This window comes from Labeo rohita, chromosome 14, assembly GCF_022985175.1.
Source record: "Labeo rohita strain BAU-BD-2019 chromosome 14, IGBB_LRoh.1.0, whole genome shotgun sequence".
In the NCBI taxonomy this organism is placed as follows: domain Eukaryota; kingdom Metazoa; phylum Chordata; class Actinopteri; order Cypriniformes; family Cyprinidae; genus Labeo; species Labeo rohita.
In genome coordinates, this window is record NC_066882.1 from 30,150,391 (window position 1) to 30,177,782 (window position 27,392).

Here is a 27,392-nt window from a genome sequence, read left to right on the forward strand (position 1 = left end):
AAAAAAAAAACTGGGTGTATTCATTATAAAAAGGTGTGTTCATGAATACAATTACATGAATATACATTTTATGACAAATTTCTGAAAAAAAAAAAAAAAAAAAAAAAATTGGAATTTTTCATTAATTAGATTTTTTTTAAAGGTCCAGCTGGTAAAATTAAAAATAAATAAATAAAATAAGTAAATAAATGATACATATATATATGTGAAATCTATTTGCTACAGGGTAATTACATCCCTATAATTAAAATAATAATAATAAAAAAACATTACTTTTCAAGATTTGGCATGTGTTTTAATGTAGATTTTTCAGTTAGTCTTTTTTCTTTTTTTTTTCAGACATCCTTATTCTTCATTGACTTCAAGCCTTTCTTTAGTAGGTGGTACATGCTGTTATTTTTGGAAGCTTTTCTAGAATAGTCCCTCAGGAACACCTTGTGATCTCATGCCGTCCCTCTGGACACCGGTGTGCGTGCGTTTGTGTTTTTAGCTATGCAGAAGGCAGCTTAACCCTCTCTCGATTCAGCCACTTCGGATTTTGTGTGACATCATTTCCAGTACTGTTTGGTGTACATTTATCTGAATTTGTGCTGTAAATGCAACATAATTCCACAAATAAATGTGGGAGAGTATCATACCTCCCACTGCAGCCAAAACATGAAGTACATAGACACACACATGCAGAGTACACACCTATAGGTTTGGTTGGCCTGGCCTACCTGACTGGCTAAGCGGGTCTGTGCCCACGCCCGTACCTGCTTGATGTAGGAGAGAGCTGTCAGTGAACACCTCCCCAGAATGTGTATGTATTGACAGAGCTCACAATCAGTCAGTCGAAATCACTAGCACTGTTCAGTGCATCTGCCTACATACTGCAGCTAAACTGACATTAATAAGGTAAGTCATCTGTTCCTTTTGATAAAACTTCACAAACCTACTTGTTTATAATGTGTTATGGGACTGTTTGGGGTTGGCAGCTACTTACTGCTACAGCTACTTACTGATGACATTTTTATTACAGTTCAGTCTATATATCTGCTGGTTTCATCTGCACTACCTGATTATATAGCAGAGTAAAAGTGTTTTTACCTTCATATCTTTGATTTGGCTTTCACTCTGTCACTGTCGCAATCGCTATTCAAACGTTTTGTATTGCACAAGTGTTGACTCTTGAAGGTCATTTTGTGTCACTGTGGTGCAATGAGGATTGTACGAGTGACTTTGGCCTCATGGACTTTAGAAAATTTGTTTACTGGCAATAAAGCCCTATGTCACATTTGGACATTATATATCATGGTTACTCTTCCAAACAACTATGTGAAAGTGCCTTTGGAAACAATAATGTAGTATTAAAAAAAACAGGTAGGCTAACATTCAGCATGTAATGTAAGAAACATTGAAATTTGCTGAATATGATCAAGTGTTCAGATTTTGTTGTCAGATAGTGTGTGTGTTTTCTGTCTGGATGGACAGGCTCTTCTACATGGTTTAGAAAAGAAAGTCATGAATGTACTTTTTAGGATCTGTATCTTCGGTTGGAAACAACCTGATTAAATAAACAAACTCATGATTTGTGGGCTTTGTTGTAAATAAATTAAGTAATTTGACTTGCATAACTGAAACTATTTTGACATGCCATCAGTATGACTCTCCAACTTGTTTTCTGTGGTGGATGTGGAAAGTCTCACAGTTTCTTGGAGATATTCCTGGATGTTTTTTTTTTTTTTTTAGTTTGTGGGAATTTCTTGAAGGGGAGTTGTGTAACATTTTTGTTTGGCAGTCTCAAAATAAGAAATATATATTGTGGTAGTTTAGCTTGTCAACAGTTTGCCACTGTTGTGTACATACAGTTCATAGCTCAAACCATGTAATTCACTGTATACTTGATTATTAAAAAAAGTGCAGTGCATCCAGCACTAAAACAATTTAAAAAATGATTTAATCAGCTAATTTATTAATATACATTACTATTACTATAAAAGTGTGGGGTTGCTGAGATCGATTTACTTATTTATTTATTCATTTATTTTTAATTATCAATAAGGCTGCATTTGTTTGATTAAATATACAGTAAAAACAGTTATATTATTAAATATTATTCTATTTAAATATTTATACAGGACTTTTTATAAGCTTATGGACATTACTGTATGTGATTTAAAATATTTAAAACATTTGTGAAAATTTGAAAATTCCTTCATATCAACACAGCTGGACCCTGTTTTACTGACTTATTTAGAGCACAGTCTTCAGTGTCACATGATCCTTCAGAAATCATTCTAATATGCTGTTCTGATGCTCAAGAAACATTTGTTCTGTCTTTATATTTTAGTGTGCCTTTTTTTAATTACTGACCCTTTTTTTCTTTACTCCAGGTGTCTTTTGAGGAAGTTTTTAGACCTTTCTGACTAGAGGGCCACTAACAATGTCCAAAGGTAAGTTCTAATAACCAATGTTTCAGCGTGTCTCATCTTATTGAATCTCACACATGTCAAACTGTCAGTGTTTGTGCATAAGTCAGAGCTATTAATTTATGGCATTCCACACTTACAACCAAAACAATGATGTCCTGCGTCACAGCATCAAATCCTGTCATGCCACATGTCACACATTGCTTAACACACTCAACTTTTCTTTTTTTAATTCTAAACACTCATCGCATTGTCTCATACAATTGTAACAATCAACCTTTTGGCTCAGTGTAGTCTAGTGATATCAAAATATGTCTTTATATGTTTGTGTATGATAAGCTCTGGGCTGTCTTGATTTCAGAGGGGGACAGACAGTCGGTTTTGCGGACCACAAAGGTCCGCACCGCTCTGAAAGGAGACAGCAGCTGGATACAGAGACGACAGCAAGAAAATCTTGAGAAAGAGGAGGAGGAGGAGGAGAAACCATGGTGAGAAATAAATATTATAACAAAGTTCAAAGTACACAATACAATTTATCTAACACATCCTTCTCTCTTGTAGGGTCGCTGAAGTGCGAGCAAATCGCTCAAATGGTGTATTTGAAGAAACAAGTCCTGTTTCCTCACCCACAGTCAATGCGCCCCAGCCCATATCCGACACAGAAAAGTACGCATTATTACTCTTTATGAGGTCTGCATTTACGTTTATTCATTTAAAAGGCCACAATGACCTACAAATGAGGATAATGGCTAGGTAAAGAGTCATTTGTGAACTGTGCTGTGTTGTTTTAGGTTCACTGAAGACCTAACACAACACTGCATTTTGAATCAGTTTCAGAGATTTGAGCTACAAGAGCAATGTGATAGTCCAGTGTGGAAATGACAAGAGACCAAATAAGGAGTTGTGCAGCATTAAAAAAGAAGAAGAAGAAAAAAAAAACTGCATGACTATTTGTCCTTGGTGATGTGGTCTGTAAAGTTTAGATGGTGGTCAAACACTATCCCCAATTTCTTCAATTTCTTGGCAGTCCAAGACCACTGTAAGACTGTAAGGAAAATTTACGTTCCTGGATGATAGGTCACATCTATGTTGTGTATTTCAGAAAGTGAAAAAGACCAATAACCGAACCCTGAGGCATACCAGCAGTTAGTTGACACCTGTCTGTAGAGTAATACTCAAACCAGTGAAGTGCAGTTCTGTGAACAATAAGGGTCTGGTGAATTACTGTGTTAAAGGCTATAGAATGGTACAGATGGTACAGATGCTTTTGCCAACTGCAGGGCTTTGTTGACTGATAGCAAGGTTTCTATGTCTGCTTTTGAAGCTTGACTCGTTGTTGTCTAGCTGGTTGTTTCATAAGAAGTAAAAAAAAAGTGTTTTTGAAGTGGATGAAAAAAAAAAGCAATGAAAAAAAAGTGAGCTGAAATGTTCTGTTATTATAAGATTATGTGCTTTTTAAGCAGTGTAGATATCTGATAATGTACGAGTGATAGGAGGAGATACGGCTTGTGAAAAATGAGAGAATAGGGTCAATAGATATGTAATATATACACTCCTAAAAATAAAGGTTCTAAAAGGGGATTTTCACAGTGATGCCGTGGAAGACCTATTTTGGTTCCCCAAAGGACCTGTCAGTTCTTAAAAGAACCATGTTTTTACATGTTAAAATTGACAGTATTTTTATATATTCACAGACCAAAAACACCTACATCTGGATACATAATCAGGTAATGAGAATGCTCTTTCAGTCAAAAGTTATCTTTATCAACACTGCCTTTGTATTATTTTCCTCATTTGTGAAAATGTTCTTTTGCAGAGGGGTATTCACAAAAACCGATTCTAAGCCAACATCCACTTCATCCACCAATGGATATGCGTAAGAACACTCTGAATACTCGTTCTATAGACATTAGAACATCACCAATACATTCCTTAAATTAATATAGATGTATTTTTATACTTAAACTACATTTTTAATATATGATTTGTAATTGCTAATAAAAGATAAATCAGTTTTAGAAATGCTATTTGTCTCTCCTCCCTTAGCGGAATAAATAGCTTCAACAAAAAGCCATCGGACACTTACAAGAAAATGTAAGTTACCCGAAAACACTCAAGCATGGGGGTCACGCACATAAAGCATTTGAGCTCATTTCAGCACTTTTTAATTATGTTTATTTCCATACATTTTCTTCTCCCAGAGCCCCACACACAATTCGGCCCAGCAATGAAAAGCCAGTGCAGTCTGAACCATCTCTGAGTCCAGAGGAAATAGAAAAGAGGTGAGAGACCACACTCCACCGATTGATTTATCCAAGGTGACTTCATCTTTCTCTTCATAAAATAACCTTTTCTTTGTGTGTGTGTGTGTGTGTGTAGGACAGAGGCAGCCAGCAGTGTGCTGAAGGGATCGGCAGCAAATCGCCGTTCATACGTAATGTCAGCTGCAAAGAAATATGAGTAAGTGTCTTGTTGAAAATACTTCTAGAAATGTACCATATTTTGGATATGTGTCATGGTAATACCAGGCACATTAGTCAATAATATGTACCTTTAATACACACGCTTTAGGGCAAACGAAGGTAAAAAGGTGTATCTCTCCGGTGACAGCTGTTGTTATTTACATTTTTTAAATAATTTGTATTTTTACATTAACAATGTAATTCATTTCTATTTATTAAAACAAACAATATAATATGTTTCATCAAATGATTTTTAAGCATTTTTACATGTATTCCAAAATAATAACTATAAAAACACAGTAACAAATTTCATATTTCATGTATATTTTATTTGTTAACTAATGGGCAGCTGTTCTTTTTAATAGTCAACTTTAATAGTTCATTCAATAGTTCATCAACACAGTGCATCCTAGTGACTTTTCCCTTTTTATTCTTAATTTTCCTCTGTACCGCTATTTGCTGAAAATATTAAGATGAATGCATATCCTATTCCTCATTGCACAATGTTCACATCTAATATCTCCAGATCTTCAGAGAAGCCTGACAGCTCTGTTGATATAGGCACTTCCTTTGTTGCCAAAAGGTACTAGCACACACTGACCAAAGTAAATAGAGTGAAAACAGTTGAAAACAGTTGGCACACTTGATATGGCACAGAATAATCTTACTCATCTATCATTATGTGCATCTGCTTCCATTAAACAAAACAAAAAACACAATATTATGTTTCTGTCCCACTTTACCTGTGTAATATTATCACCTTTTTCCTCATCCTCTTTGCTTTTGTGTATGTATGTGGTTTGTAGGGTGGATATCAGTGATGATGATGACACTACAGCATCTGTTAAGTCTGTGCCTGTGCAAAGGTAAACTACACAGCATCTCTCAATTATACGTCGTCATGGTCCTATTTCTTGCTTAGCACTGTCTCAACTATAATTTTATTTTATTTACAGTGTTAAATCGAACCCTGAACCAGTGGTGAAGGAGGTCAAGCCAGCAGCACCTGAAATTAAATCTGAACCTAAGCCAGTGACTGAAACTAAACCTACAACACAAACTAAAATAACAACTGAAGTTAAAGCTGCATCAGAATCTAAACCAGTGCTAGAAAATAAAACACAGCCTAAACCAGCAACTGAAACTACAACAGTGGCTGAAACTAAACCTACAGCACAAACTAAAACAGTAACTGAACCTAAACCTGCAACACAAACTACAACAGCAACTGATTCTAAACCCACATCAGAACCTAAACCAGTTGAAACTAAACCTGCAACAAAAACTGAACCTAAACCAGCAATTGATACTAAAACAGCAACAGAAACTAAACCTGCAACACAAACTACAACAGCAACTGATTCTAAACCCACATCAGAACCTAAACCAGTTGAAACAAAACCTGCAACAAAAACTGAACCTAAACCAGCAATTGAAACTAAAACAGCAAATGAAACAAAAACACAAACTACAACAGTAACTGATCCTAAACCCACATCAGAACCTAAACCAGTTGAAACTAAACCTACATCAACTGAACCGAAACCAGCAATTGAAACTAAAACAGCAACAGCAACTAAACCTACCACACAAACTACAACAGCAACGGAATCTAAACTAGTGGTCGAAACTAAATCTACAACAGAGACTACAATAACAAGTGATCCTAAACCCACATCAGAATCTAAAGCAGTTGAAAACAAACCTACAACAACAACTGAACCTAAACCAACCATTGAAACTAAAACAGCAGCTGAAACTAAACTGGTGTCTGGAACAACAGAAACTAAACCTACCACAAAAACTACAACAGCAACTGAATCTAAACTAGTGATCGAAACAACAAAAACTACAACAGCAAATGATCCTAAACCCACATCAGAAACTAAATCAGTTGTAACTAAGTCTACAGCTGAACCTAAACCAGCAACTGAAACTAAAACAGCAGCTGAGACTAAACCGGTGTTTGAAACAACAGATACTAAACCTACCACAAAAACTACAACAGCAACTGAATCTAAACTAGTGATCGAAACAACAAAAACTATAACAGCAAATGATCCTAAACCCACATCAGAAACTAAACCAGTTGTAACTAAATCTACAGCTGAACCTAAACCAGCAACTGAAACTAAAACAGCAGGTGAGACTAAATCTACCACTCAGACTACAAAAGCAAGTGACCCTAAACCCACATCAGAAGCTAAACCAGCGACTGAAACTAAAACAGAACCTGAAGCTAAACCAGCAGCTCAGCTGAAACCAGCACCTGAATCCAAGCCTAAGCCAGTTCCAGAGAAAAGGTTTGCTCTGTTAATGTTCATATTTAATACAAATGTAAATAATTGCATATAATTTAGCAGCACATTATATTGCTACATTTTCATACTTGTTCTTACTTGTTGCTTACTTGTTGGTATGTTTCTTTCTTTTTGTCCTTTTCAGCCTGTCTGACACCCTGATATCCTTCAGCACAGAGCCTGCCAGGTACAAGATGATTCATGCATAATAACATCCGTCATATAAAGATTATGTTCATTAATCTTAGTCACATTCATGTGTAAAGGGATTTCATACAGTATTAAAGAGTTGAGAGCAGAGAGTGAGAAGGCTGATATTGTTGCTGTTGATCTGACCTCACTGTCATGTGGATTTATTGCGTTTATTGCCATGTGAAAGTTTAATGCAATCCCAGATAACCTTGTCAGATTCACACAGTCACAGACATGATCTAAACTCACTATTTATATGTTTACACTGACTATAATCAGCATCAATTATAAATGTAGAAATACCAATTTAGTTGCGTACCATTCACGCAAACCAGTGAATGAACATATCCAGTGAAAATATTGGCTTCTGCATAAGTTTATTTATCCTATAAACATATTGTTTTATATGGTTCTCAGTTGTTTCGCTAAAGAAGGGTGTATTTAATGGGATAGTTTAACCAAAAAATGACAATTCAGTCATTACTTACTCACTTTGGTGTTATTCTAAAGCTATATGACCTTCTTTCTTTTTCTTTTGCCGCACCACAGTGACCAAACTTACAGCGAAGGGGTTGAACCCCTGAACATTTTAAAACATGTTGTTTTGTAACATACCACTAGAGGGCAGGAGAGCTCTACAATATATTTAGACAATATGTTTTAATATAAAGATTTTGATTCTAATCCAATTACTACATCATTACTGTATTTCTTTGTCCTGCAGCTCTAGCAAAGCAGACCCAGGAGTAGATCATCTCAGTCAGGATCTGCTCACAGACAGCAGGTGAGAGAGGCTGAATGCACATATGTGACCCTGGACCACAAAACCAGTCATACGGGTCAATTTTTTTGAAATTGAGATTTGTACATCATCTTAAAGCTAAATAAATAAGCTTTCCATTGATGTATGATTTGCTCGGCTATTTGGCTCAGATGCAACATTTAAAAATCTGGAATCTGAGGGTGCAAAAAAATCTAAATATTGATAATATCACCTTCCAAATTAAGTTCTTAGCAATGCATATTACTAATCAAAAATTAAGTTTTGATATATTTACGGTAGGAACTTTACAAAACATCTTAAAGGAACATGATCTTTACTAAAAATCCTAATGATATTTGGCATAAAAGAAAAATCGATCATTTTGACCTCTTGTTGGCTATTGCTACAAATATACCTGTGCTACTTATGACTGGTTTTGTGGTCCAGGGTCACATGCAATTATTATTTAAATTATTTTAGATCCATGAAGGAGTGGAACATAAGAAACAGAGGCTGTGGTCATTCTGTGAAATTGATGCCTCATATACAAATGTACAAAAATGACTTAAACCATGATTCTGAGGCCAAATGTTACCACATTTTGTCTAATATTTTAATATAAACCTCTAAATAAAAAAAAGCAAAACTTAAAGCAAAAATATAAAATTTTGTCTTAATTATCTCTTGACATAATTATGAAATGTAATTTATTATATACATTTTTATATAAACTTACGTAAAAGTTGTGTCCCCAAGTCAACTATCATTTCGCCACTTTTTTAAAGGAGAAGTCCACTTCCAAAACAAATATTGACATATAATGTACTCACCCCCTTGTCATCCAAGATGTTCATGTCTTTCTTTATTCAGTCATAAAGAAATTATGTTTTTTGAGGAAAACATTTCTGCATTTTTCTCCATATAAGAAAAATATGGACTAATATGGTGCCCCGATTTTGAACTTCCAAAAGGCAGTTTAAATGTGGCTTCAAGCGATCCCAAATGCAGTTGTAAATGATCCCAGCCTCTCCCTGAACTCTGTGTATTCTGGTTACTCTGTGTAAAACAGTTAGGGTATGTCGAAAAACTCCAATCGTGTTTTCACCCTCAACTTCAAAAATCATTTTCAAAATCATCCTGCATCGCTGCAGAAGTACCGACACAGTCTTTACAAAGTGAACATGCAAAGAAGATTAAACACCCTTAACAAAAAAGGTAAAACAGCGATATAGGATGATTTTGAAGTTGAGGGAGAACATGAGATGGGAGTTTTTCGACATACCCTAACTGTCATGAACCGGAACAAAAACAGTCCAGGCAGAGTAAGACAAGACGAGCATTTGGCATTAAAAAGTATATAAATTGTATTATTTTTATTAAAATAATCGATCGTTATGCTAGATAACATTTCATATATCCAGTTGCTAAACGATCTGAATGTTTCCCCTCTAGTTCTCTGCCTCAGACAGACAAGACGCATAAAACTCTGGACCTGCTCGCAGATGATCTTATTCCCTTCAATACTAGTACCACCAGGTGATTTTTTCCCCCCTCATCTTGTTTTCTCTTCATTCAAGAGTACACATGCAGTATCTTAGATAATTTAAGAATGATTAATGTAAAAATGACACATAAAAGAAACTCAGAAAACCATGAAGATTTCACTTAAGTATTGAAGTGTAATTAATAGTTTTGTACTCCCATTTCTCAGAACCAGCACTAACTACAATAACAGCTGGAGAACCCAGACTGAAAATTTTAAGAGGTACAGCATTGTTTATTTATTTTTTCTTTTCTTTTCTTTTCTTTTCTTTTCTTTTCTTTTCTTTTCTTTTCTTTTCTTTTCTTTTCTTTTTTCTTAGTTTACTTTAAGCAGAGGTGTCCAAACCTGTTCTTGAAGGGCCACCCTTAATTACACACACTTGAACCAGTTAATAAAGGTCTTCAGACTCAGGCCCTGTCCCAAATTGCACCTTAAACCCTTGCATTTTTCCTTTGAGTCCATACTTTCGTGACGTAATGCCGCTTAGACTGTCTATACTAGGGTGGCCAACTCCGGTCCTGGAGAGCCACAGCCAGTCCTGGAGTTCAGCTCCAACCCTAATAAAAATTCACCTGCCTGTAGCTTCCTAGCAAGCCTTCAGACCTTGATTAGCTTGTTTAGGTTTGTTTGATTAGGGTTAAAGCAAAATGCTGCAGGGCTGTGGCTCTCCAGGACTGACGTTCACCATTCCTGGTCTTGTAGAAGACTGCTGCGCATCGAGGGCTCAAAGCAGTAAATGTTTTGAAGCTGTTTGTAGTTGAACATTGCAGGATGCTGGTCCTCCAGGAGAACAATTGGACACCCCTGACATAAAGGGTTCTTGTGTGTCAAGCAAGCGTTTGATCTGTGTTTGAGATGTCATGTAACACATTGTGTTGATCTAAGTATACTCTACAGCCTTCAGGAAAACAGTCCTGTGCTGTACTTTGTCTCAGCACAATAAACCTTTTTTAACAGTCGCATCACAATTACACTTCCATATGACAGTGCATGCTTCTAAGCTCAGTGTGAAATTGTTTTTTGTTTGTTTGTTTTTTTTCAGCTCAGATGATGAATTTGATCCATTACGAACATCGAGTGAGCCTACAAAGAGGTAAAAATTCTGCCTGAAAGTTGAAATTCTCACTGTGTAACAATTATCTGTGTACACATGGCAACACCTCATTCTCTGTATAAATGTGTTTTTCGTAGTCCTCAATGGTACGGTCCTCCTAAGCTGGACTCAAGGTAATTGTGCGGACTCATTTATCAGGTTCTGCTTGCTAAAATTATGATTAATTATCATGATACGGTTTGTCTTAATAGTGTACATTTTAATTTTCAGTTCCATAGATACATTCGATCGGTTTCAGCATCCTGTGGATTTAGTTGCTGAGTAAGTATATTAATCAATTTACATGGACCTGTTTTTAAAATTTGATTTAATTGATTTTTTTTTTATACATTTTTATAATATTGAAATTCTTCAGTTTGTCATTTTACAGAGTGGATTTAATTAAGTAACAATTTTAATCAAGATATTTTGTACTTAATTGTTAGTGTGCCACAAGACGTTTTGGTTTCCTTGGCTGAAGATGTCATTCCAACTGATACTAAGAGGTAATTCAGCACTGCATAACTGTAACTCCAAAAGCTCATCTTTGTTAGCACAGCTCATTTCTCGGGCCAACACCTGAACCTGTCTATGCTGATTCATATTATTTGTATAGAGATCTTTGCTATGAAAAGTCAATAACATAATGGGTTAAAGAAGGAAGCAGCGAGGTAGTTTGAGTCAAACCCAACCCTAAAACTCCACCTGAGCTGTAGATAAACTCTCTCACAGTATCAAAGACACTTTCGCACGTGTGCACACACTCTCTGGAAATAAAAGTAGCCTTCTTATCATCGGATCCTTTTTAACAGCAACATCTTGTTTTTTTCCACAGTCGTTGGAAGACAGAGATGGACAGGTAAGTGCTGCTGTTCTTTGAGTGAAGTTCACTGCATATATGGAGGCTTTAATAAATAAGACGTAAAACAATAATTCAAGCAAAGTCCACTATTTGTAGGCGTACTTGAGATGATGAGATTACTAATGGATATCTGCCTTAGTTGTCAACACTTGTTGTTTAAAAAAGAAAAAAAATATTAACAGAAAGTGGCAGTGTTGATATATAAAATTTATTTGTGATTCTGTATGGCTTAAGATTCTAATTCTTATGTTTCTAAATAAAAATTTAGTTATTGTGTGGGGAAAAAATGTAATTATTTTTTAATATAATTTAAAAAATTTACGTCATCATGTGGATCCCTTTTGACATTTTCCCCTGGTTGTGAACCAATATTTTTATTTTATACTTTAAAGCTCATTAATATACATATGAAATAAGTTTATAAAAATATTGCACAATGATTGAATATTTGATTCAAATATTAAGTATGGAGTAATGATTAATGTTTAATATTCATTTCCAGACTTACTGCATAATCTGTGAATACACAGAGCTTAAATATAATATCTCATATTTGTACACTGTAAAATACACTGTAGTTGCTTAATGTTAATTTAAGTGACAACTTGGATATTTTAGTTGAATGAAGTAAAAATTTTTAAGGCAGTTAAAACAATTATATGTATATATATATATTAATTATTTTTTTTTTTTTTTTTACAGTGTATTAACATACTTTTGTGACACTCTGTAGTCCTGATGTTCCCCAAAGAGGAACATAAATCATTAAAAAAGTCTTTCTTCTTGATGTTTCCAACAAAGATATTTTTATAATGGGATTAACAAGCATTGAACTTTCCAGTCTGGCCAAATCACCATGTAATACTCATGTATTGGTCACAGGGGCTAAACTAGCTTTTCCTGTTTAGCATCTAATTTCAGAATTAAGTAGCGGAGCGCTGGAGCAAAAGATATAGGGCATGTTTTCTAGGACAACAGCTAAATAAGTATAGCCCTGCTTTAGGTCTTGGGTTACTCATTGTTTCTTGAAAGATCTTACAGAAAAAACTGCCTTGGCATAGACAAATGCATTGAAAATGCTGCCTTTTTTTATATTTTCACCATTTACTTATGTCCTCTGCAGTCAAACGTAGCTCTGTATGATTAACATAAAAGTACATGAGAACCTTTTAATGTGCATGGTACATCAGAGGTCACACATTTTGTTGTCCGAGACAAGACTGCTAACATAATGACTATTTCTGTCTTATAGTTATGAAACCACCATCAAAACCAGCACCAAAACAGTGGAGAGTTCTGACAATGAGAAGTTACCAGAATCTGATGCCAAGAAGTATGTGGGAAGATATTATTTCAGTGAAAGGCTTTCTTTTACCTGATTATTTTAAGCTGAAAGTGTTGTCCTGTTGAGTGCCTGATCTCTTGTTTACTGTTTTTAGGAACTTTGTCTATGTTAAGGAATATGTGAATAATTCACTTCTGGATGGCAGGTAACCTGGAGGCATTATATTCTTAGAGTAATTTTCTGCCATTATAGTCATTTTGCCAGAATTGGCTCAGTAAAATCAACACTTCTTAATTTGTTTGCTTTAGGACTCAGATTTAAGACTTGACACAAGAAAAAAATTGCTTGCATACGAACAAAAGTAATACAAATATGCCAAAATTGCCATGAACTGCATAGACTCTAATATGTGAAGCGGACCCGCATGGGACTGATGCGCAATAATGCACAAAATAAACCTTGACTGTATTTTTTTATTATTATTGTAGCTGACATGAAATAACTGAGATGCTTGTGTGGTAGATCATAGAATAATAATCTGTGAATCAATAGTGTCTTTCTTTTTATAGCAGCTCTGACTATGTGTCATCAACATCCTCCAACTACAACTACAGCAGCCCCAGCTACTACTCTAGGTAACATGTTTATATATCTCACATAACATATGACAGGTATACAGCAGCCCCGTGACAAGGACACTTCTGTACTTAAGAATGTACATAAATGCGCATATTCGTGCATTCTGGGGCAAATGTATGTATCCTATGTGATTATGTAGACTCCTAAGGATGAGTATATAGAGTGTCATATACTGCGCAAGCAGTGACGAGTGAGTAAATGGGAATTTTTTTTTTAGTTTGTCATACTAGCCCTAAACAATGACCTTATTTGGTCTTTTTTAGAAGTGAGATGACTCCCTGTACATACTGTAGAGAAATGGTGGGAAATGACGCCAAAATCACCATTGAGCACCTGAACATATCCTGTCACCCAGCCTGCTTTAAGGTACGCAACAATATCCGCTCACACAAAGGACTCTTTTTTTTCCCAGACACTTCTCTAACTTGTATGGCACATTATACTGGATGAATTTTAGCTTGTTTGTGATATACTACCCTGCTTCATTAATGAAAATATATATTGAATTTCTTTTTCCCCCACCCTAGTGTGGTATTTGCAGTAAACCAATGGGAGATTTACTTCACAACATGTTTCTCCACCGTGGGACGGTCCATTGTGAGAGCTGCTATTCCAATGTGCTATAAGGAGATCTGCTTACACTGCCTGAAACATCTCTCAACAGTATAGCTCACTTGCTTATATGAATAAAAATTAGACTCATTACTTACACAAAACACGCTCCTCTTTGTTTCCTCACTGATCATACTGCTGACATTGTGCAGCTGTGCAGAATACCTTCTGAATATGTTGATGAAAAGGCTTCTTGTGCTAGGAATGCTTGTTGCAGGGCATCTAGGTTTTTTTTTTTTTTTTTTTTGATTCTGTCCCTTTATAGTCAAGACAATAAGAATGTATATCTTTGTTGTTTTTAATCACCAGAAACCATTTTAAAGAAATATTACTGTTTTAGTAGCATTGTTACAAAAATATGTATCCTGCATCAAGATTCACAATTAAAGCAAAAGTCTCACTGAATGCAAGTCCAATTCTCCTTTTATTGTTCTCTTACAAGAATGTGCAATAAAAAAATATAAATATATAAATATTGCGTAAGAAATACTGAGGTACACAAACACTGAAACAGGTCCCAGGAGTCTTATAGGACAATCAAATGAACCATTTAAGAACAGGTCCAGGTCATTAAAAAAAAAAACCTCACTCAAAAATCAAAAGAAAAGTTACATTTTGCATAGAGAAAAAGTATACATATTTATGACTTTTTGCATGATTTTTGCAATTGTGACATTTTTGACAAATTAATTTTCAATTGTGACACTGTATGACAATAAACAACCTTCACTCCAACATGCTACGAATTCCCATTTATTCCCATCATGTGAAAAAATGCTATATTGTAACTACTACAAATGGAAATTGATGTATGTTCAATAATTAGCATTAGCATTGAGCATAATGTTTAAAAAATCATTTAGACACATGCTTAACGAGCCAAAATCGTAATGGTCCAAAGGGTTTCAAAGGGTTGCTTTACCTTTTTCTTTTTGATTTTTGTAGTGAAATTTGACCTTGATTTGTTTTCATGATTCACTCTTAAAGACCATCATGCACCAACATCATTTTTGTTTATCATAAATGTAGTGACATCCTTCCATGAGCTCTTCTGTGACAAGCTGCAAGCAAGTCCCGAGTGATTGTAAGGTGTGAACGTTCAACATCTGCTGAAGCTTTTCAGTTTAACATATAGCTCAAAAACATTCATTTTAAATGCATAATACAAATTACTGATGGGAAATATTTAAATGTAACAAGATTATTGTGATTGTTTCTATCTGATTAGGAATTTAAAAAAAAATCTAATTTCAAAAACGTCTCATCAGCCTTGGGTGGATTGCCAAACTGTTTGCAAAAATATTTCAGTCTTGAGATGTCAGAGGAAGTTTTGATCCGTGACATCCCCTCAGGTGGTTGGTGAGTCCTGGGTTCATCTCATCGGCCTCTGGCTCTCCTCACAGCAATACTCTGTATATGCTGCCAAAGTAATGACGGATCTGACACATTGTGTCTGATGAGTGACTCCAAACCCTCTGCTTGATCCAGACTCTGCCAGTAGTCCTGCGGCCACATCTGAAGCCAGCTGAAAACAAACAGCAGAGTTTTACTCTACTCCCCGTCTTCCTTTAAAACAACATATACACATTTAATGGGGTCATGAACTAAGAAATCAAATTTCCCTTGATCTTCTAGACAGGTTAACGTACTTTAAAAACATCCTGTAAATTTCAGAACTGACAAAGTAAAAGATGAGTCTGACTATATTGGATCCATCAGTGATGTCGCAAGTATGAACTCATCACCATTTTTCTCAGTAAATATATCTCCAGTAAATATATAAGGTGCTGTTGACTTTAAGTTTTCACCAGATGTTAGTAACAACCCAAGTAATCCATACATACAAAGAAAACAAAACAAGTTCAGAAATTAAGTTTGTAATGTGTAATAAAATATAATGACACAGGGAAAAAGTGTTGAACACATGAAGAAAGGGAGATGCAAAAAGGCATGGAAAGCCATCTATCAGTACTTAGGAAGCAATTCTACCCCTTGTCAGTGGAAATTTATATTAGCTGGTCCAGTCCCAACACCTAAAGTACCAGGATAATGGAGATGACAAGACAATGATCCCAAACACAGCCAAGGAAACTCTCAGTTAGTTTCAGAAAAAGGAAAATAAAGCTGCTAGAATGGCCCAACCAATCACCTGACTTGAATCCAATAGAAAATAAGAACTAAAGATCAGAGTGCACAGAAGAGGCCCACAGAACCTTCAAGATTTAAAGACTCGGTGGTAGAATGGGCCAAAATCACACCTGAGCAATGCATGTGACTAGCTTCTCCATACAGGAGATGTCTTGAAGCTGTCATTACCAACAAAGATTTGTACAAAGTATTAAATAAATTTCAGTAGTTCAATACCTTTTCCCTGTGTCATTCTATTTTACTACACATAACTTAATTTCTGAGATTATTTGTTTTGTTTTGTTTTATTTGTAAGTATGGATTGCTTGGGTTGTTGAAAATTTTATGTCAAAAGCACCTTTAGAAATATATTTACCGGGAAAAAATGGTCACGTGTTCAATATTTATTTTACCCGCTGTATGCTACACATTTTTAAACCAAATGTTGTTTTTAGGTGTATATCACAGCAGCGTACCTTTGTTATGTTTAATATGTAAAGCTGTCATAGAGCCAATCATAGAATGTGCTAAAAACAGACTGTTCTGCAGAGAGGGTCAAAAACAGGATAGAAAAATGGCCTATCACTGTTAAAATCTTGCTAACATTGGACCTCGGAGAACATCATAAAATAATTAAAGCTGCAAGCAGCGATGAAAGGGATGCAAGCAGCATTAATTAGTGCATGACCGCTTTAACTTAAAATAGTGATGCATTTGACATATTTATCAAATTATGTTAACTGAAAGCTGTTTACCCATCATTTGGGTCAATGTGTTCCACGGGTCCATATCCAGGACTGGGCAGCGGGCAGCCCATGTGTGAGCTGTTGGCCATCTTTGGTTGAGGCGACAGGTTCTGTTTTGGGTTCTTCCTGTGTGCTTTCTCTGCTGCCAGGCGTTCGTTCTCTCGGTCACACACAAAACACTCAAACCCATTCAGGTAGTTTGGTTTACTCATGTCATTGACGCCCCACTCTCTGCTCTCCAGGCCCTCCAGCAGACGCAGGTTAGTGATCTTGCTCGGCGTTTTGTACTCCAGATAGCGTGAATACTCTGCGTCGTCTTGGTCCAGAGCCTTTATGAACTCCGCCAGCTCCCGTGGAGAGGAAAAATCATCAATAAGGATAGCGGAATGATTGTTTGCCAGCCAATCGGCCACTGATGATGAACCCCTGTAAATGGGCACACAGCCCTGGTGCATGGGCCGCCACAGCTTCTCCGTCATGTAGTCGGGGCACAGGCCGTTCTCCAGGGCCAGGTGGAACTTATAACGGCTGACGAAACTCATGAAGCGCCTGTCTTCACCAGTGGCTGTGCTGGTGTCCTCCAGATAATCAGGCAGGGGTTTGTTATTAAGGCACTTCCCATATGAGTCAATCTGAGGAGAAGACACAAATTATGATAAAAAGGGGTCATATGATGTGGTTTCATGTTGCCCTTTGTCTTTGAAGTGTTACAAGCTGTTCGTGCATATATAACATATGTAAAGTTGCAAAGATTAAAGTCTCAAACCCAAAGAGATGTCTATGTCACAGTGTGGGAAGATTTGCATAACACCGCCCAAATGTATACTCAAACAAAGGTGGTGTAACTTTTATTCTCACTGTAGTATTGTTGCAAGCGCCGCCATGTCATGGAGGCGCTGTGTATTTCGTTGTGAAAGTAAAAGTACTTTGTTTGGCCTTCCAAATTAGTACACAACTAGAAATCAGTGGTTAAGTTGTATTTACAACAGTTTTCCAACACAGTGCAATGCAAATATTTGAGTATGTGTAGCCCATTTTACGAGGACTGTTTCCTCAACCTGGGAGAGTAGCTGTGCACACTTTAAAGTGGGGCAATTCCAACTGTGCAAGGACAGTCTGGCACTTCTGACTCACAGCCTGTAAGTACGCTTTCATATTTAAAGAATTTGCTACTGGCTATTCAAACGCAAGCTTTGAGCAGTGTAGTGCTTGTTTGTCATTTCTACGATCAAAAATGCAGACATGGTGTTGTGTTTACAAGGCACGACGCAATGCACATGTAAAAAGACAGCATGAGTCATTATAATCACTAATTGATTATGTCCTCACTGGACACAACAAATGTTTCATTTATAATGGGTTTTAATTGTTTTTGTCTCTAGTCGCGCCATGACACGGCATCACAAAAGGTGTGACATTTCCATCACACACTTGAGGTATTTTGCCAATCACAACGCACTGAATAGCTGACTAATCAGAGCACACCACGCTTTTCAGAATGATGAGCTTTGTAAAAATCAACAAATTTCAAAAAGGCGGGGCAGAGAGGAGCAACAATAATGTACAGTATGTGGAAATTAATGTTTTTTGAACCTCAAACCATTGCATTACACCAAATACACAAAATAATGTTCTTTTTAGCAACATCAACTTTGTTTCTTCACATATGTGCACAGCCAAACGTATAACGTTAGCCTTTCAAAATAAACTCCTGATAGCATGCACACACATGCATGCTAGAAAGCTTACCTTCAATTCAACACAAGTTGCTTTGGATAAAAACATCTGCCAAATGCATAAATGTACTATAGCAGACACTTGACAAACGAAAACAATGTGTGTAAGATTATAGCCTAAAGAATATATAAAATTATTATTATAATTTGCCCAGCCACTCCAGCTGCCTAAAATATGCTGAGTTGCTCTGACTTTCAACAACTAGCAAATCTGGGCAAAAGTAGTGGTAATGCTGTATGAAGTACCTCAAGGCTCAGTATTCGCACCACTACTTTTCACACTTTACATGTTACCCTTAAGAGATGTCATCAGGAAACATGGTGTTAGCTTTCACTGTTATGCTGAGGACTCTGAGCTCTATATTTCATTGTGGCCTTACAAAACATACCAATTTGCAAAACTAAGGAAATGTATAGTTGATAAAAGAAAAACTGGATGACTAGTAATTTCTTACTGCTAAATTCTGAAAAAAAAGCAGGTGCTAATTATCAGACAAAAAAAAAAAAAAAAAAAAAGAAACTGCATGTAATAACCTAGAACACTATCTAACGCTTGAAGGCTTCTCTGTCAATTCTTCGTGTCCAGCATTTGTAAAACCTAATTTTTCCACCTCAAAAAAATCTCTAAATTATGACTTATGCTCTCAATCTCAAATACAGAAACTGAAACTTCATGCCCTCAAGGTTAGTTATTGTAATGCTTTATTGAGTGGTTGCTCTTCGGGCTTAACAAACAAACTTCAGCTGGTTCAAAATGCAGCAGCTAGAGTTCTTACTAGAACCAGGAAGTATGACTATATTAGACCGGTTCTGTCAACACTGCCCTGGCTCCCTATTGAACATCGTACAGATTTCAAAATCTACTTGAGTACTTGAGCAAGCTCTTCTCGCATTATAGTCCTGCTCATCCGCTGCATTCTCAAAATTCTGGCCATTTGATAATACCTAGAATATCAAAATCAACTGTGAGCGGCAGATCCTTTCTTCTAAAATGATCCAAAAATCTGGAACAATCTAACTAACATTGTTTGGGAGGCAGACACACTCTTTCAGTTTAAATCTAGATTAAAGACCCATCTCTTCAACCTGGCTTACACATAACACACTAACGCATTTCCATAATTAAAATCCGTTAAAGGATTGTTAGGTTAATTAGGTCAGCTGGAACCAGGAACACTTCCCATAACATCCGATGTACTTGTTACATTGTAAGAAAAATGGCATCTACGCTAATATTAGACAGTTCTTATTCCGAGGTCCCTGTAGCCAGTAGATTCAGACTGTATCCAGATCAAATGGTCACTGCAGTCACCCGGATCTAGTCCTATCCAGTCCAGATGGTGGATTAGCACCTAGAGATGACCTTGACAGCCCTGAATGAAATGCTTACTTTAAGAGGCTTAATTTCCAGCGATACTGTCGACTTGATTGCACAGATACTATTTGAACTGAGCTGAGCTTACTATTGTCCTTTGCATTATTGACACACTATTTTCCTATTTAACACTGTAAAGCTGCTTTGACACAAGCTGTTTGTTAAAAGCGCTATATAAATAAAGGTATTCTTGGTTGCTAAACCACTTGCCTATTTATTTTAAACATATTTACAAATGTATGAAAATTTGAAATTTCTTACAGTATTACCTCGATATATTTCATCAGCTCTTGAACATAGCGATCCCGGTCTGAAGGCACATCACAGTGGGACTGCATGTAGAGCACAGGGGCCAGACCGGCCTGTCTCCAGCGGTTCTTCTCCTGCAGAGGGACTGCCGTTGGTTTCAGAAGATAATCCAGAGAGGGTAACCACTGCAGTGTCAATGGATAGTCCGACTCCCTCCTGAACGTGGCTGTGTAGTTAAACAGCCTGATTCCAACATTGTGAGAGAGAAGATAATTATTCATGGGCGACTCTTCATGGAAAAGCGCCCAGGTTTGATGGGATAAACGTGGCAGTGGAGCCTCGTACGCCCGGAAGTCTGTGCCATAGAAAACAATGGATGCCGTGCGGCGATACAGCTGGACTTTGCGGTTGCTTGTGACTAGACAGGATGAGTGGGCACAGTCCACACGTTCTGTATCTCCTGGGAAGTGTGGAAACAGATTGGAGCTCCACCAAAGAAGGATGGGAAGCTTATTATTGGGCCGAGGGTCAGTGTTTCCAGGACCACGGTATGTGCTCACACTGGCAAACTCCATGTCAGTGAGCGCACTCTGGGGCTGGAAAACAACACTGTCCGCTGTGTCCACTGGCCTCTGTCCCCAGGAACATACTGGGGCCACCACAATAAGCCATAGGCAAAGCGCCATAGTGAACCTGCAAAAGAAAAGGAGACTGCATTGAAACTTCCCTTCCATCCTTGAACTGTTGCAGTGTGCTCAAAGAGAATTGAAGTATCTACATTGGACTGTAAATATTATTAAGGGCAAAAGTAAACCTGGGCTCGATAAATGTCTGCCCAATGTGAAAGCGTGAACTCTCAAAATAATTGATGGAATAGTATGTCACCTAGGTACTTTTTCATAAATACTGTGAATTCGGATATAATACTTTTTTTTCTAATAAAAAAGTAAACGATTTCAGATGCAGCCCCCATTTCTCGTAGAGATGGCAGAGCAGGTACAAATACTACAAATACCACTACACTGACGTTGACAGACAGTGATCAAGCCCAATCTTTTGTTTCTATACATAAGCAGACATTTGCATTGATGAATGAACTGATGAATCACCTGGTTTTGTAAATGAGAAACTACATTTGAATTAAGTACCTTGTTTGTGCTTGTGTTAATTGCTTACATTTACAAGCAATGTATTGAGCTTACAATACATGAAATACCCATTTAATAAAAGATCCATGTTAAATAAAAATTAATGGGAAAAAAAAATCTTAAGAGAATGTTCTCATATTTCGATATTTTGCTCCAATGTCAGAAGTAATAAGAGAAGAGAGTATGCAACTGAACAGACCAAACCACACAAATTGCTACAATGCAAGTCTTTGTGAGTAGTCACCTAAACACAGCCAGTTAACTGAATGCAACAAATCAAATTATGTCAGTATTTAGGATCTAAGCATTAGGTCTTAAAGTGACAGCAGCCTAATATACCTATATATGGCATTAATGTTAATCAAACAACAAAAGACAAAGAGAAAATCGAATGAATGAATCACTTTAGTAGTGTTAACAAATATTAATGTATATTTAAACAATGAAGTTCATTTATACAACCTACTATTATACCTGCCTGAAAAACAGACGGTTAACTTTAATATTGTTTGCATTTTTAGTTAGGCTAGTGTTTTTTGTTTTTAAATTTAAAAAAAAAAGAGAGAAAGAGAATTTTTAAATTTCACTGGTATCTAAAATTTTGCTGTCTTAACAACAGTATCAATTTATCCAGGCACCTTCTACATTTTTTACATTATCACACTTTATTCGCTATAGTTTAGAAAATGGTAACAAAATATGACAAGAACTCAAGAGTTAAACTGTGTCAGAACAAATTCATTTTGATGTCAGATAACTTTGATAGAAAGGTATTTAACAAAACATGGTCAGGTGAAAGTGTCAAAACAAATTTTTGGTCCCAAATTTTTAACAATTTTACTGATGAAGAATTTTTGGATATAATATGTCACAGTTTATTTTAATAACCTCACTTAGATAAATGAACTATATTGTCCTGCATGCACCCACTAGTATTTAAAAAAAAAAAAAAAAAAAAAAAAAAAGTTTTCTAAATTTCTGATATTTTCAACTGTTAATCATTTTAAAACATTTAAACCAGGCAGAGTTAACCTTACGGTAGCACTCAACACTGATTACTGTCAGACTTTCAAAATCCTTTATGACTTGAATTAAGATTATAATAAGTAAGGGATAACATACATCTTTATTTTGCGATAACAACTGGCTACACTATCAACAACATTATCCCACGTATTACACAGCTGCTCGATAGATTATTTAGATGTTTCGTGGCAAAATTATTACACACGAAACATTGATCTGAGTTGAAAAATTTGAACACAAAGCTTCCACAAAGAAATCAGTTACTAGTAAACGGCAAGTTCAACCTAGACATTTTAGGGATACAGTGCAGTCATACCACTTTACTTACACAACATTTCACCACATAAATAATTAAGTAATAGTACTAGTTTGTTAGTTATCTTATAATCCATTGCAGTGTACAAAAAAAATGGCAGCAGCTGTGTTTGTATGAAACAATAGAGCAAGTCCACGATACCAGGATGACAGAATTAAGAAATTGTCCACATAATATTGAATTAAGCTTTAATATTTTATTAGCTAACCAAATGCAAATTTTCCACTAAGAAAAATTATCAAACATATAGCACTGACTTAAGTTGCCCCGAATGAGTCTGAGCTGTGCAATCATTTAATTTAAAGCACTGCCACCACAAATTCATTTTTTTTTTTTACTTTTTTGGGAGCTTTTTATGTGTTTTGTTGTGATAGGACAGTACAGAGATGACAGGAAAGAGCTGAGAGGAGAGAGGGGAGCGGGATCGGCAAAGGATCTTGAGACGGGAATCGAACTTGGGTCACCGCCCTATATGTCATAACAAGATCATAACATAAATAACATCATAACAAGAAATAGTTTAATAGCTATGTTACTTGGTTTGAAATCAAATGTTTGCATAGTAATGACAGAAAACGCTAACATCTAACAATGCCTTGGAAAAAACAATCTTAAAAAATAAACTTTATGCATAAACCCAAACAGGAAATAAAACAGTTATCGAATAAGCATGTGTCCTATTCTGTGTCCTAAACTCCTGAAACATTGGTGTCTCATTTTAGAGCAGTCAATACAATTCATGAAAGAAGTCAATTAAATCTGTAAGTGGGGGTGGGTGTGTGAAAAAATTCAGATGTATTCCCTTTTGTAATCACTGGCATTTTTCAAAAGTAACTGTAATTTAATTACACACTTTTTTCTCAGGAACTGTAATTAATTACAATTACATTTATTTTGTAATTAAATTGCGTAATTGCGTTACATGTAATTAGTTACTCCCCAACACTGTACAGTATTAAATATGGAGTAAACGAATAGAAATGGCTGTATTTCAAAACATAATGAGATTTATAGACATAATTTTAAGCAATGTGGTCTCAAAACCACATCATTTTGGTCATCATAGTGGCAAAACGTAGTCAGCAGCCTACTTAAACAGCATTTTTGGGGATCATATTCGCATATTATATCCAGAAATGCACTCTAGGCATGAAGCACAGTATGTTTCAAGCATAACCAAAGAAGAATATAAAACATATTTCCGACAAAGCACAAACACAGACGCTTGTTTTCCATACAACATGATCGGACAGCATACTTTCTTACTTCAGTTCAGGACAGACGCATCCTGTATTGCTGCATTTCCACTGTTTTTCCTCACACTATCCTGTAACAGGATGCACACAAGATGCTGCTGTGGCATAACTGTTCTTCCTGCTTTGAGGAATGCCAGTGGGAAAAGCTAGGCATTACTGCCACCTAGAGTTCTGGATGAGAATTAGAAAGAATTATAGTTAACATTAAAATTCTACAACAATTTCTTTGACCTTTTAATGATATACAATAATAATTAAACTTATACAATCAAACTATTATATAAAATTAGTCATTAAAATTGATTTTGCTTGACAACTCAATCACACTAACAAACACACGTTCGCCCTCTCTCTCTCCTCGCTCGCTCAATCACTAACATACACGCACACAGAGCGTGAAATCTCAGCAGCCCAGCAGCACTGCTAGCGGTACAGTATGAGGTAATTCAGAGTAATTGTACATGTTTGAAGGAATTTATAACTAGACTGATATTTCTTCTCCTGTATGTATGTTCACGTATGCGTAACAGTGCTGCAGTTTATTTAATTAAGCATCTACAACTGTGCTAGTCATATAGCTAAAATGAGCTAACCGGGCTTAGAATATGTATATGATTAATGACACCAAACGCGAACATAAAAATATCAGCCATGTTTATTGCTCATCGTACGAGATGAGTTAGAACAATGATAGTGAGAGTAATAAAGATAAAGCTTAGCTTGAGCACTCGTATGCTAAAAACACAGCTGTCATGCAGGTATGCGCATGCGCAGAGAGCGATCATCTGTTTCCTGCTCTAGACGTAACGTTATTTAAATAAATACGCAAGTAAACACTTTAGTTGTTGAATGACGCTGAGTAATGATTTGTTTTCCCACAGTAGCATGCAGTATATTTTTGGGCAAGTTCTGGACCTCTTAAAATTGGCCCTTTTGTTTTTATGTTTACGTGTTGGAATAAATGATGCCTATGAAAATTATTCTGTATATTTTCTTTAACAAAAATTCACCATAGCAGCCTTACTTCTCACCAAAATTACTACAGTAAAACATTTGGTATTAGCCACAAATGTCATCAGAAAAGAGAAGAATGACTGTCTGAATAAGATCCATATCATGTTTGAAGGAAGTGCCTTATTCATTTATTATAATTTTACCACCGGTTTCACAGACAAGGCTTAAGCCTAGTCCTAGACTAAAATTTAAGTCTGAGCTGTTTCAGCGGAAAGGAACTTGCTCTGAATGATCTTAAAATATATCAGTGCCTTTGTTTTGTATCAAGATGCACACAAGTAATGTTTTTTTTCTAAGTTTATAAAAATTACTTATGTTCTAATTGAACTATGGCCTAATCTTGGTTAAGTCTAAGCCCTGTCTGTGAAACTGGGCCTTGAAGTACTAACAATAATAGTAGTTGCTAGATAATTACAGTGATACTTTTTGTGTTTTATAATTATTATAAAATTTGAACAAAATAATTATTATTCCAGTATGTAAGAATTGGGCGTGGTCACATTAACAAATATTCTGTGAAATTCTGCGGCCAAAAATGGTCTGTTGTCTATTGTCAGAAGTAGCACTGCTAAATATCTGTGGTGAACCTTTTTCATCTTCACACAAACCTCCTGATTGAAATGACTTGATTTTGCCTGCAAAAGTTTGCACCTCAGGGTAATAGAGGACATGTTGTTATAACATATTGTGGTTGCAATCATGCGATAACCAAGCTAGAACATTCTTGTTTGTGGTGAAGCAGGAAATGTTCACATTAGATCATATTTGTCACACTGATCTTCATTTTTGCACAAGCTTAAGCGTTGAAACTAAAGAGGAAAGTAAATGACAGTCCTGTGCTTAACCAATCCATGTGCTCTCAGAGAAGGTGTTGTCCTGGCCAAAGTCTCAGGGTCAGTCACCAGAGCATCTGACCCACACCAGATAAACAACCATTATCTCCCGAATCCCGAACACTGTTTTGAGAGGTTTAGACCATTCATAGTTCATCTGCTGATGAGTGAATGTGTGTATATTCAAACTGGAAAGACGTTATTATGTCATTGTGTGTGTATTTGTCCTTCATGTAGGCTACAGTGAACACGTGTGGTACCAGGGGCCGTTATGAGCGGGAAGAGCCTCTTATTGAAGGTCATTCTCCTGGGGGATGGCGGCGTGGGCAAAAGTTCCCTCATGAACCGCTACGTGACCGACCGTTTTGACTCGCAGTCTTTCCATACCATCGGTGTAGAGTTCCTCAACCGTGACCTGGAAATCGACGGTCGGCTGGTCACCCTGCAGATCTGGGACACGGCGGGCCAGGAGCGCTTCAAGAGCCTGCGCACACCCTTCTACCGCGGGGCGGACTGCTGCCTGCTCACGTTTGCCGTGGACGACCTGCAGAGCTTCCAGAACCTGGGCTGCTGGAAGAAGGAGTTCATGTATTACTCAGACGTACGAGACCCAGAGCGCTTCCCCTTTGTGGTGCTGGGAAACAAGGTGGACAAGGAAGAGCGTGAGGTCGGTGAGGATGAGGCCAGGGCATGGTGTGAGGAAAACGGCTGCTGTCCGTACTTCGAGACCAGCGCCAAGGACGACACGAACGTGGGGGCTGCTTTCGAGGCTGCCGTTCGGGAAGTTCTAGCCAGCGAGGACCCCATTGACCACACCCTGCTGAGCAGCTCCATTGATCTCCATGGAAATCGTAAAGTGGCTCGCTCGTCCTGCTGTTGAGGTGCCTCTAAATCGCCCCCGGCCTTGTGGCTTCATAGCCGAGGACTTACTCTCTCTCGCTGATATGCTTGAGAGCTTTCTGTGTAGGTACAGGCACCAGATGTGTCTCGTGGGCTACCCGGCTACACATGTAACAGAATTACCAAACAGTAAAGGTATTTTATACATATTTATCTCTCCGCAGCCTGGTACACATAATATATTCCATGACAGTTTTCCAGCCGAAGACTTATCTGCTTGTGACGTGGTGTTTAATGATAGCTTCATGTCCTGGACCGCAGATCTAGCCTCCTTTTAGTATTCTGCCAGTTTTAAATGGACCATTTTACTATTGAGCTATTATGTGGTGGTACTCATTTTTCCAGATATTTCTAAATACATAACCCACAGTCACATATTGCAGACTGCTGTAATTGTTTGAGAGAAGTGGTATTGAAAGAAATAATGCATTTTTAATTAATTTTACTAATAAGTTATTCTTTGGGTGAAGTCTGTCAAGAACATATTTGGGTCATATTTCACCT

General features: G+C 36.7%; 3 protein-coding genes across 5 annotated transcripts; 2 read left to right on the top strand and 1 right to left on the bottom strand.

The window, feature by feature from the left end:
* The first annotated feature begins 738 nt into the window (after positions 1-738).
* On the top strand, positions 739-14,430 carry znf185 (zinc finger protein 185 with LIM domain). 2 transcript variants are annotated; one of them, XM_051127453.1, is made up of 26 exons: positions 739-897; positions 2,376-2,435; positions 2,773-2,899; positions 2,973-3,077; positions 4,106-4,138; positions 4,228-4,287; positions 4,458-4,505; positions 4,613-4,693; positions 4,791-4,871; positions 5,400-5,456; positions 5,680-5,739; positions 5,830-7,176; positions 7,319-7,360; positions 8,090-8,149; positions 9,581-9,664; positions 9,840-9,893; positions 10,714-10,764; positions 10,863-10,898; positions 10,996-11,046; positions 11,211-11,270; positions 11,600-11,623; positions 12,879-12,959; positions 13,066-13,116; positions 13,481-13,546; positions 13,814-13,916; positions 14,078-14,430. In XM_051127453.1, the coding sequence occupies exons 2-26, from the start codon at positions 2,426-2,428 to the stop codon at positions 14,174-14,176; spliced, it is 2,871 nt and encodes a 956-aa protein (XP_050983410.1). In that variant the 5' UTR covers positions 739-897; positions 2,376-2,425; the 3' UTR covers positions 14,177-14,430. The 2 variants fall into 2 exon arrangements, with proteins under 2 accessions (XP_050983410.1, XP_050983412.1); XM_051127455.1 differs by having other exon boundaries at positions 13,484-13,546.
* Positions 14,431-14,567: 137 nt separating this feature from the next.
* Positions 14,568-24,369, bottom strand: fut11 (fucosyltransferase 11 (alpha (1,3) fucosyltransferase)). Of its 2 annotated transcripts, none has more exons than XM_051127458.1 (4): positions 24,152-24,369; positions 20,416-21,088; positions 17,045-17,667; positions 14,568-15,687 (listed from the first exon to the last, which is right to left on the bottom strand). In XM_051127458.1, the coding sequence occupies exons 2-4, from the start codon at positions 21,079-21,081 to the stop codon at positions 15,540-15,542; spliced, it is 1,437 nt and encodes a 478-aa protein (XP_050983415.1). In that variant the 5' UTR covers positions 21,082-21,088; positions 24,152-24,369; the 3' UTR covers positions 14,568-15,539. The 2 variants fall into 2 exon arrangements, with proteins under 2 accessions (XP_050983415.1, XP_050983416.1); XM_051127459.1 differs by having other exon boundaries at positions 24,144-24,369.
* Positions 24,370-24,486: 117 nt separating this feature from the next.
* Positions 24,487-26,903, top strand: rab9b (RAB9B, member RAS oncogene family). The gene is made up of 2 exons (XM_051127468.1): positions 24,487-24,582; positions 26,226-26,903. Exon 2 carries the CDS (start codon positions 26,260-26,262, stop codon positions 26,866-26,868), a length of 609 nt encoding a protein of 202 aa, XP_050983425.1. The 5' UTR covers positions 24,487-24,582; positions 26,226-26,259; the 3' UTR covers positions 26,869-26,903.
* The last annotated feature ends 489 nt before the right edge of the window (positions 26,904-27,392 follow it).